We start from the raw sequence: 10,829 nt of genomic DNA, 5'->3' as shown, positions 1-10,829 counted from the left end.
AGGTAAGATTGGAGTAGCTGCCCCCGGAGGATTTCCCAGGCCACACAGGCTGGGAGTTGAGTTACAACTCAGCCGCAAACCAAATGGTCAGGAAACAGAAGGACTAGACTTCCAAGCCCATCACCGAAAGATTTGTCTTTTGATTAATCGAGGAATGAGGTGTGGACTTGGTCAACTGAAATTATTTCATCATGACTTGTAGAAAATCAACCAAGGAATGTTGGAATGTTGTCATACTGTATTTGAAGAACTCGAAAAGAAATTAGCAGTGTTCTTACTTGTGTGGAGAGGAGCGGTTGAAGCACGTCTTGGTCACATCCGTTACATCGGGGTTGCAACAGTCACCGAGGTCGTAGTAGAAATTTTCCCAGTTACATTCCGGGTCACACACGCCGTTACCCTGCTTGCTCTCAGGGCAGCGGCTCCGATGGCCCGACACGCAGTCTCCTGCGTCAAACCCGGTGAGAGGGTGGTTGCATTCGGGGTCACAAGCGTCGTCACCCACTTTGCTGATGTCACAGTTAGCAAGAATCAACCTGTTCCGAAGGGACGAGTTGGTGATGTTGTGAATGCTGAGCTCCCAGGTGATGTTGTAGGGACCAAAGGCATCCTTAAGCTGCTGGTGTTGCAAGCTGATTTGGTGATCCGACACAGTTGGCTTGGTCCGCGTATCGTCCCAGATATTTATCACGCGATATCGTACTGTCTTGGGGCGTCGGAAGCTGGAAAGCTGGTTGTAATTTTTGATGACCTCGACATTGTCGCAGACCGTTTGGCCACAAGCTGGAGGCTCTAGCGTTGTGTCTAATAATCCTTCAGTATTTCCTCCACCACCCTGAAAACCCATCCGTCCCATCCTCTGCTCTGGCTGAGGGAAGCTTCCGTCTTTCACAGTCAGCCACTTCCTGCCCGGGTGCTCAAAAGTCTCACGTATGACCAGCTGAGGTAGATCTTGCGGATCGTCATTGCCCTGCATATCCCTGATAATCTGCCTCTGCCCTCGGGCATGCCGCCACAGAGCCACCCTCTCCACCGCCCCCCTGTAGTTATGATTCAGTGCGTTCCCCCCGATCATCAGCACTTTGCACTTTTTGGTCAGGTGACTGAAGACGTCACCCGATTGCTCGCGACTCACGCCAACCTGGGCGCCGTTGACGAAGAGCTTCATGTAGATGCCATCGTAGGTGACGGCTAGATGCGCCCACTGATTTGGTATGTAGCGTGCGTTGGAGTGGATGGCGGTGGCCTTGTGAGCCCGATCCGTCTTCAGAGAGAAGAAGAAGCGAGGGTCTCGGTTGCCGTGTTCACTGACCGACTGGATGCCGAGCAACCAGCCTCGGTCGCTGGAGGCGTAGAAACATTTGTCGTAAAGACCTGGGAAGACAACAGAAGAAAACACTGTTAATATGTGCATTTGCTTAGTCTATACGGCTGCATGTTCTGGCAGTATGTCGCTTCCCAAGTGCCAAGGTTCAGCTCACTACTTTGTAGAGGGACGTTTTCCATTTATTAATGGAACAAGGCGTAAACAAACAAGAACATCAAAAGAAGAGAAAGTGGTCCCTTGCAGTTATCTGAGGTTATCTTTGCAAGATACCAAAAGGTCCTGTTATACTTAAGTGAATACACATGGTTAAAGGACATAGAAACTCAGGTGGTAGAAAACTAACAGCAGCTGCTTTGGACTGACATGTTCAAGCTTCAGATATTTGGCGGCAACACAATGAAGTCTGTTAGCCGGAGGGAGTAAGCGTGGTACAAATATGTCTCTGCAGGCAAACGTGAAGCATGAGATTCCATGCAGATTTGGGGGGGGAGGGGGGTGCTTTTGCCCAAATAGAGCTGTGGATTTGGTCAGATATTGTGGTCCTGTCTTATCCGTCACGCAAGGCTATCCACAGAGTCAAAATGTAATCACCCACCAATGCATATGAGAACATTATGCATGCCAAAAACCTCCATTAAACTCAACTCACTCCTATACATTACAAAAAATCTAAAACATCCAAGACTCCGGTAATTGTTATTTCCAGCTGTCAAGATCGAAAAGCAGATACATAAATATGATTTATTTTTCTCCTATATATCTGAGGGTGTGTTGTCCTGGAAATTGGGTTGAAGTGCATGTTTGGCTAAGGGAAACTCCATGGAAATCTCTCTGTATAGGCTTTTCGTGAACACTGAGTGCATTTAAAGTTGTTAGTGTAAATGTTCCTTGCCAGCTAAGTAGCCAGAAAAGGCCAGTTTTCTGCTGAGGCCTTGTTTTTGTAGAGGCACCAAAACACCTTTTTCCTGTTTCACTTGGACCATGTGTGTCAGCTCCAGCATGGTAATGTGTTTTCACTTCTTACGGGATCTCTGAATGCTAACTGTTTGTTTGTTTAACGCTTGTTGAGGTACGTATGTGACCGGCGCACACGTTCGGGTCCACGAGGGTTCAACATGAATGCAAGTTTGTGGCCCAAGCTGCTGCATGGAGGTTTTGCAAAGATTCAAAGACACCTCGACATGTCCCACATGGTGCATCAGAGAGGATTTTGACTTAACAACTGAAGGGAGAATGGTGTCACCTGGTTTGTCAAACATTTTAGAACACCCTTAGACATCTTAATACAGTATGTCCTAAGCACCCTGCAACTCCGCATAAGGATTATTGTGATTTACAAACATTATCTTACAACAAGAGTCGTCATAGAGTGAATACGGAAGGAATTATAATTCATAAAATGTACTGCAAAAGCTACAAAGCTGTCCGCCTGCCTTTTTGTTAGTAGTGACACTCATTAGTGCTAATGCTGCAGTTTGAATCAAGTTTAATTCATGAAAAAATGTGTGAAAAATGTGTGACACTGATTTAAAAGACATTACAATGTATAATTATTTTCTAAATATCTAAAGCATTGGTTAATATCTCTCCAATATCTATCTGTGAGCATGCTAACTAGTAATGCTGACTCTCTTAAAAGGATGCTTCTTACCCAAGCGTACATTCTATTTGTAAATTAAGTTTTTCAAAGTTTCATGATGCAAATAACTTGTGTAGAATGTAAGTTTCAAATAGTTCCCGGGTATTGCTCTTTGAATATTAAACAAGTTAGCTTGATAGAGGCTAATATATATATGATAGCATGCAACCCATAAAGGAAGCATTTGCATTGTGTTGCTTTGTGGAAATATCAGAAATGCCCACTAATTGTCACAATTAGTGCCAACAAGTGACATTTTTAAGTTAATATTAATCATAATAGTAACAATCAACACCTCTTGGTCTCAACCCACTCTTCCCATGTCTTTGTTCCGCCATCAATCAGGCCACCTCTGGCTAATGGTGAGCGCTAACTTTGATCTGGTTCTCATTAGACAGCGAGCGGCTCCAGAATGCATTCATTAACTTGCTAATTCAATGGACTAATGTTCAAAAGGAGAGCGATTGCCTGGGTTCAGCATCAAGGTCAAGGCCTCAAGGTGGATGATGCTCGCAGCCTTTTCACTTGGTTGGAAGGAAAAAGCCCTCCATCTGTCAGCTAGTGCACTCAAGGCTAAAAGTTGTGCTCCAATGCTCGCAGGGCTCCTCGTGTAAACAGCTGTCATTATTCTGCCATGCTCAATTAATTAATTAATTAATTACGTTCATTGGGCAATACCCAGAACGCTGCTAGCATGAGAAGCTAACATTAACATGCATGCTTCATCAGGGCTCCTTCTTGTCAAACAGCACAAACTGATGGATTCAAATGCACCATACCAGTCACAGAAAGTGATTTGTTTCAAAAATGTTAAAATCGCTGATATGAAGTACTATGTCACTTATAATTAATAGGAACAAAACTTGTCATAGTGTAGCAACCACTTGGAAACCTGACTTTGAAAATGAGTCAAAATCAACTCAACTGTATTTGCAAAGAACTTTAAAACAACCATTGTTGCATACAAAGTGCTGTACATGGAATAAAAGTCAGACATGTGGTGAATTGAGGTAAAACAAAATGTAGTAATACAAAAAAAACAATAAAGATCATAAGTAGGTAAGAAAATAAGTAAAACCAAAGGAAAAGGCAATACTCCTAATTATCATATTGGATCGTTTTGTGGACGGCGACATGGTCTGGTGTAGTGCTCAATGATCCTTTGAATTTTGTCCCGAGAATTTCTGGTTGAGCTCCAAATTGTACATTTGGGGTGAACTTCAAGCGCAACCACTGTATGCTACATATGATATACAATCCATTTGTGTCCGCACTCATTAAGAGATTTGCACTCGTTCCAAAGGCTGCCTTGCATTCGTCTCAGGCCAAGAAAAACACCCTCAGGAAACAAATGGCTTGAAAAAGTAAAGCAGTATTAACACACACACACACGACAAAGAAACACATCGGCTTTGACTCGACAAACAATGAAGAGTGTGTTGACTTTGTCACCCTACGAGAGGTGAAATAACTCTTCGTCCTAAAGCCACAGATTCCCTGAAGGAAGATGGAAAATTCCGCTGATATTTAATCTAAAACATGAACAAATAAAAAGATATTGATGATAAAAATGTCATGACATCACATATTGAGACTTTAAACATTTAACTGGGCTGACAGGCTTGAATAGTCTAGACTACTTCTTGGACTCTTCGCGCTTGCGAGTCTGCCAATAAGATTCAGTTAAAAGGGTTTCATGTTATTGGACCTTGACAGCTTTTTTTTTGCACCGTAGCTTTTTATTGTGACATTGACATCCCATTAAGGTGGTTGGCGGCGCTCATATTCGCTCAATGGCGAAACGAGTAAGAGTTCAGGTTGAGATAATGATCGCTGATGTTACACTTGACTCTTCTTATAAAGCCCGTCCATTCTTGTTTTGGCTCGTTGACGACAATTACTATGTTTACACGGCCAGAAATTAGACTATTGAGATTTTTCTTTTGAGAAAAAAGCTATTTTTTCCTGACAGAATGTCAAAAATAATGTCTTTACAGAACAGGATGTTGTTTCAATTTGCTTAAGTGTGCCTCTGCTTAAATTCAAGGAGACATATTTTTATAATCTATGGTTCATGTGTCTTAAAAACATGGCTGTGACATGCTTTAATCAAAATAAAATAATAAACAGCACACAACACATTTTTGAGCCTCACAGAAATGAGCAGTTTTGTCTCATATAAATGAACCACTGCTCTCTAAATTTTCTGTCCTGCAGGGCTAATACCAAGTACAGCTCAATAGCCAGAAGACTACTCGGTATATTTTCATTCAGGGAGGCAACACGTCATCATCAGACTGCCCAATTACACTTGTCGAGTATAGGCATCATCAAAAAGGATGCTGGATTGAGACTGCTGGGAAATTGAAAATATAACATCGAATCCAGTGGCAGCTTGTCAATAGGGTAAAAATGGAGGAAATATTAATAATTAAAAATACTTAAAAATATACCGGTATGTATTTAGCTGTTTTTAGATTGTTTTGTTTACCTCTATCACTTTCAGTCAGCCCCTCTCAACTGACTTTGGGCATTAGACACCCTTGTTGCCAGCCAATTGTAGGGCACAAAAGTGATGTGTCAGAAAGGTTCCAAAAGTGGTGTCAAAAATATATTTCAAATCCAAGCTACCCCTTTGAAGTAATCCCACTAGAATCTGGCACTCTTTTCCAGTCTTCCCTGAAATTTCTGCAAGGATCCTCCACATCTTCGCTGTCTTCAAAACAAGCCCCCTTGATGACCTCCTTGTACTTGGAAACGAGAGGCTGGAAATATTACGCAGAGCTATGTTAAGTGAGTAGGGAGCTTGATCCAACTCAATGACATTCTTCTTGGCCAGGAACTGTCAGATGCAGGCGTGTTGTCAGGGTGAAGCAGCCACGAGTTGTCCTGCCACAACTTTTGTCCCCTCTCTTTACTGAATGAAGCGAATGCCACCGGATTTCATAGTAGCTATGCTGGTTTATCATCTGGCCCACATTGAATGGGAAAACGTGTCGTTTGTAGATTAGGTTTGAAATAAATCTTTGCCCTGCGATTGGCTGGCAACAAGCCCCGAGCCAGCTGAGATAGGCGCCAGCACCCCCAACGACCCTTGTGAGGAATAAGCGGTCAAGAAAATGGATGGATGGTTGGATAAATCTTTGTGACACCAATCCTGGAACCTTTCTGTCACATAACCATTGCCACTCATATAATCAACTACAGGCATTATAAATGTAGGATGATTTTCGAACACTCAAGGGTCAAAACTGGGTGACAGACGTGCTAACCAGGAAGCCGTGCCGGTGTCTATACTTTACAGACATTTGGAAATCTCAAATAGACATATGAATTCTTTTCTTCCGTATGACAGTGTTTGTGGTAATGTACAAATGATTGCCTTCATCTGGTTTGTACCAGAAACAAATACAACCCAAGCAACTGAAGCGCCGGGTTATAGCACATCTATTATCTCAGCAAATATCAGCCGACGTCTGCATGGAATTGTCCCTGGAGAGAACCCTGATTTGCCTTACCATTTATTTTCTTCTTTCCTTGATGCGGGACAACGCAACATGACCCGGATACGGGGCTAATAGGCCACAACAAAGTTTGCATAACATTTGGACGCAGAACTTGATGTTCTGATTGTGTGTGTGTCTGTGTGTAACAAGCTGGGATCAATTCTGACCACATGTAACAGTCACAGCAGCTCTTAGCTTAAGAAGAGCACAAGACGTACCCAAAGATTTGATCCGTTGAGTGTTAACGGATGCCTATTGACAGTATTGGACGGCCAAAAAGACGACTTCGCCAGCTCTCTGGTCAGAAGGGAAAATACCCCTCTTAAGAAGCCCTTCGTGTAACTGAGATAATGTCCCCTTTTTTGGTACAAGAAACCGCAGGGAACATATCAGGGAAGGGACAAGAGTTGTAACTGCCACACGCTACTCAATAAACAAAAACAGTCCAGCTCAGCCTCTGGCCAGTGGACCTCATGGCTACCAATACTTTTGGCAATACGCACTTGGCAAACAGTCACAAATCTCCCTGGTTTCCTGGCTGCTCGAGAAACACCATAGGGAGCACTAAGCTAAGTGCTAAGCTAACTTGTACCGCACAGGGTACATGGAGAGGGTCTACTGGAAATTCTTTCCTATACCTAGCTCTATGAAGATACTAGCCTAATCATTGCCTCCATAACAGCAGTGAACCACTACAAATAGTAAATTAGCAAGAATATGGATTAAAAAAGGGAAAAAGTGAACGGCTACACAGTGAAAACAGCCATTGCAAACATCTGTGACACAGGGGATTACTTCCCAGGTTCCTACGTTACCAATTTAGACAAACATTATGTTGCTAAGCTAATTGCTACGATAACTTGCGCCGCACAGACTGCTGGGACATTTTGTAATTTTTTTCCGTCTGTGGTGCGCAACAGTAAATCGCTACAAACGGTAAATTACCAAGAATAGATTTTCTTTAATAAAAGGGAAAGAGTCAACAGCTACAGAGTGAAAACATAAACCGCAAACATCTGTAACCCAGGGAATGACTTCATATGTTACAAATTCAGACAAACAGTATGTTGCTAAGCTAAATGCTAAGCTAACTTGTGCCACACAGGCTACAGGGCTATTGTAAAGTATTACTCTTTTAAAATACTACCTCTCATCCCCATAACAGCTGTAAACTGCTACGGACAATAAATTAGCATGAATAGAAATAAAAAAAAATGAATAAAATTAGCCATCAGCTACAGAGTGATGGTAAACATTCGTAACCAGTCATTCATCTAGAGTGGACAATGGGCACAACAAAAGCCATACAAACAACAGTGATTGTCACATTTTTCTAAATCTCTTTAAGTCGTTAAACAGTTTCAAAAGATTAGCTCCTAGGAAATCACAATATTATATAATTGTTGGGCTCGTTTCAGAACAGGCTCCTGGGCTACTCATGTGGTCCTTGGTCGCTACCTGATGCTCATGGACACCATGTTGGTGACTCCTGGTCTATAAATGTCTTGCTAAGATAAATATTTAAGGTTTTAAGGACTAGTCCAGCCCATAATTGAAGAATTAATCATTATAGAGAGCATCCTATATGACGTCCAAAGACACTGAGGTGACTTTTTTTTTCTAGCCAGTGTGACATCACGCACGGTTTTCCCCAACTTTCCAAATGAAAAATAACAACATAAGTAAACAGGTCAAAAATAAGAAACTTTAGAAGAGAGAGGGAGAAGTGGGGGTGGGGTCCTGCTGGGGACACAGGAAAGGAGAAAACTGCAATGGTCAAAACAAGTCAGTCTAGAAAACAGCTGCTGCAAACAAGCCCCGTGGATCAAAACAAGGGGATGGGGCATTTGCACAGGCCTGAATTAGATTTAAAAGATTAGGCTTTATTGGGAATGTTTGATCATCTTATTTGCTCTCTTTAGGGACCCCGGTTTTCCCCCACCCCCAGCATGGCAGAAGGCGACAAAGTAGTGAGAGATGGCGAGGGGAAAAAAACAACATTTGTCTTGGAATCATGTTCCAATTCCATTCAGTGCATCTTTAAAGGTGTTAAAGTGGATCCTGCACTGCCTCCCAGGCCATGTGTGTACTTATCATCATCATTAAATGCCACCACAAACTCTTACAATGTTTTTTTTTTTCTTTGCAGAGCATCCCACTGCCAACTGGCAGCTCTAAAAAGTGTGCTGAGCAAACAACACACACACACACACACATTACTGTGATTGTTTGTGTGTTAAGTCAGACACAGAAAGAAAGAAGTAAATTTGCTCATATGGCTGCAAGAGTGAAAGTCCCACCAAAACGTGCTGCCTGCTACGCGCGGAGGTACCGGGTTCATTCCAGTTCAATTCGGTTCAAAGGCAGCCAAGCAGCCATCTGTACAAAAACGGCAGAGGAAGCAGGTAACGTGTGGCGCGACGCCCCCTGTCGGCGAGTCGATGTAGCGCGTTGTCGTGCGCTGTAAATTGGTTGACTTTTTGGTGACGCTTTCTACGCAGAGCCCGAGCCCGCCTTCTTCTCGTTTTTATCTATCACGCACTTGATCTATTTAAAAGATTTTTTTTTCTTGCGTGGAGGGAATCTGCGTGACCCCTAAAAGTGCGCAAAATGTAGCCAATCTTCTTGAAAAAAAACGTCCAAAAAAAACAAAAAAAAACGTGACGCGCTACATATCAACTTCTTGTGACGTGGCCGCGCCGCCAAACTTTTTGGCCATTACATCATAGTTTTAAAAATAGCCAAGTGGGCTTTTGGAGGAATACGCGTGAACGCGCGACGACACCAGCTGACGCACAAATCTGCTCCATCCAAGCTGCACGCAAGTGCGTCGCTCTGTCCTTAATTGATGCAAAGTTGAAGCATGACATCATTGTGCAACGCGGATTAAGTCGCCTAAACTGCACAAAAAGCACCCGTAGCGCTCGTCACAAATGAAAAATAAAGGTGTGCGAATTCCTACCTGCTATAACAGTGGGTGATCGCTGACCTCCCTCCGGCTTGATCCACATCTCAAGTGTGAAGTTCCCTCTTGGGATCTCCACGCCGGGCTTGAGCCGGAGCTGGTCGCCTCTGCCGGTGAAATAAACAGCCTTGCCCCGCTCAGGGGAGCTCACCTCCGGCTGCGAGGAGGAGCGCCGACGCTGGCGCAGCCCCCGGCGCTCCAAGCCGGCCAGGGAGCGCTTGCCCCGGGGCAGACGCGTGGCGCAAGCCCCCGGGACGGCGGCTCTCGCCTCCCTCATGCGCACCAAGTCCCTCTTGGATCTGCCTTTCCGCCGCTCTACCGTCCCGCACTCTGATCCAAAACACAGGATGAGAATCACCAGGCAGGACAGCCAGGGAGACGTCCAAAGTTTCATTTTCTCACAATTAAAAATGCCAATAACTGTGACATCAAAAGCCAAAATAGAAAAATATAGTCCACAATTCCTCTTCTGTTTGGGATCCTCTTCTTTTTTCGTGTCTAAATAAACCTTATAAAGCTTTGCTGTTTTCCCCTTCTCTTTATAATGCTAAGCCACGACCCCCTCTCTTCTTAAGCAAAACTACTGTGGAGACATTGAGGGGACACGAGGAATATTTGATTCATGTATGTGTTCCACGGTGCCTTTTCAATGGGTCCCATTTAGCCAAAGGGATGACTAATAACTAATCAATCAAGGAGAGGGGGGTACGGCCGATGCACCCCCCTCCTCATCTCACCCCCACCCCCCCCACTCCCCTTTTGGACGGTAGGAGTTACTCGCGGAGATCCACAGTTGTCCGCCAAGCTGCTGTCACACCTTTTTTCTCTCCCCTTTTTTTTTCTTTTAATTATTTATCCCACCCTTAAAACAGAATAAGACATTTCACCAATTAAAAGGCGTGGGAAAGTGACAACGAGACGACCTCTCATATTTATTGAAAGAGTCCCCACAAAAAAAAGGAAAAAAAAAAGATCCAAACTTCCTTTCGGATGCTGTTTAAAAAAAAAAAAAAAAAAAAAAAAAAAAAGTCAAAAAAGTTGCTGCGGACCGGGACGGGGGGCGCCGAGCCGCAACATCGCCGTCCTCACGCGCGCCTAAAGCGGACACACTTGTGCGCACCAGTCGCTCCTCGCTCGAGGAGCCGGTTTCTCCCCAAGTGTGTGCGCGCAAGAGTCTCGCGTGTGCGTGTGTGTGTATTCGAAAAGAACAACTCATGTTTGAAATGTTTCGCCTGTGTATGTGTGTGTTTGTGGTCTTAAACCCTCAACCCCCACCCCACCCAACCCAACCCCCCTCCCTCCCTCACAGCTCCACACACTCGCAGGTAGGGAACTCTCACTGTCCACTGCATGCTGAGATTTTAGTGTTGTTTATTGCGTGTGCTGTATCCC

The 10,829-nt window shown here is 43.9% G+C and overlaps 1 protein-coding gene across 1 annotated transcript; it reads right to left on the bottom strand.

Annotated features, from left to right (window-relative positions):
* Positions 1–274: 274 nt before the first annotated feature.
* On the bottom strand, positions 275–10,371 carry pappaa (pregnancy-associated plasma protein A, pappalysin 1a). Its single transcript, XM_077498386.1, has 2 exons — positions 9,435–10,371; positions 275–1,374 (listed from the first exon to the last, which is right to left on the bottom strand). The coding sequence occupies exons 1-2, from the start codon at positions 9,829–9,831 to the stop codon at positions 275–277; spliced, it is 1,497 nt and encodes a 498-aa protein (XP_077354512.1). The 5' UTR covers positions 9,832–10,371.
* Positions 10,372–10,829: the final 458 nt, after the last annotated feature.

The sequence above is a fragment of the Festucalex cinctus genome, chromosome 15 (genome assembly GCF_051991245.1).
Source record: "Festucalex cinctus isolate MCC-2025b chromosome 15, RoL_Fcin_1.0, whole genome shotgun sequence".
In the NCBI taxonomy this organism is placed as follows: domain Eukaryota; kingdom Metazoa; phylum Chordata; class Actinopteri; order Syngnathiformes; family Syngnathidae; genus Festucalex; species Festucalex cinctus.
The sequence above is the reverse complement of the archived record's forward strand: the minus strand, read 5'-3'. Positions and strand labels throughout refer to the sequence as shown.

What these genes read in the sequence shown, in the direction of transcription:
- pappaa (XM_077498386.1), bottom strand. Translation starts at nt 9,831, where the DNA reads ATGAAACTTTGGACGTCTCCCTGGCTGTCCTGCCTGGTGATTCTCATC. An exon ending in ATCACCCACTGTTATAGCAG is followed by an intron (nt 1,375 to 9,434) that starts GTAGGAATTCGC and finishes TTGTCTTCCCAG; the next exon opens with GTCTTTACGACAAATGTTTC.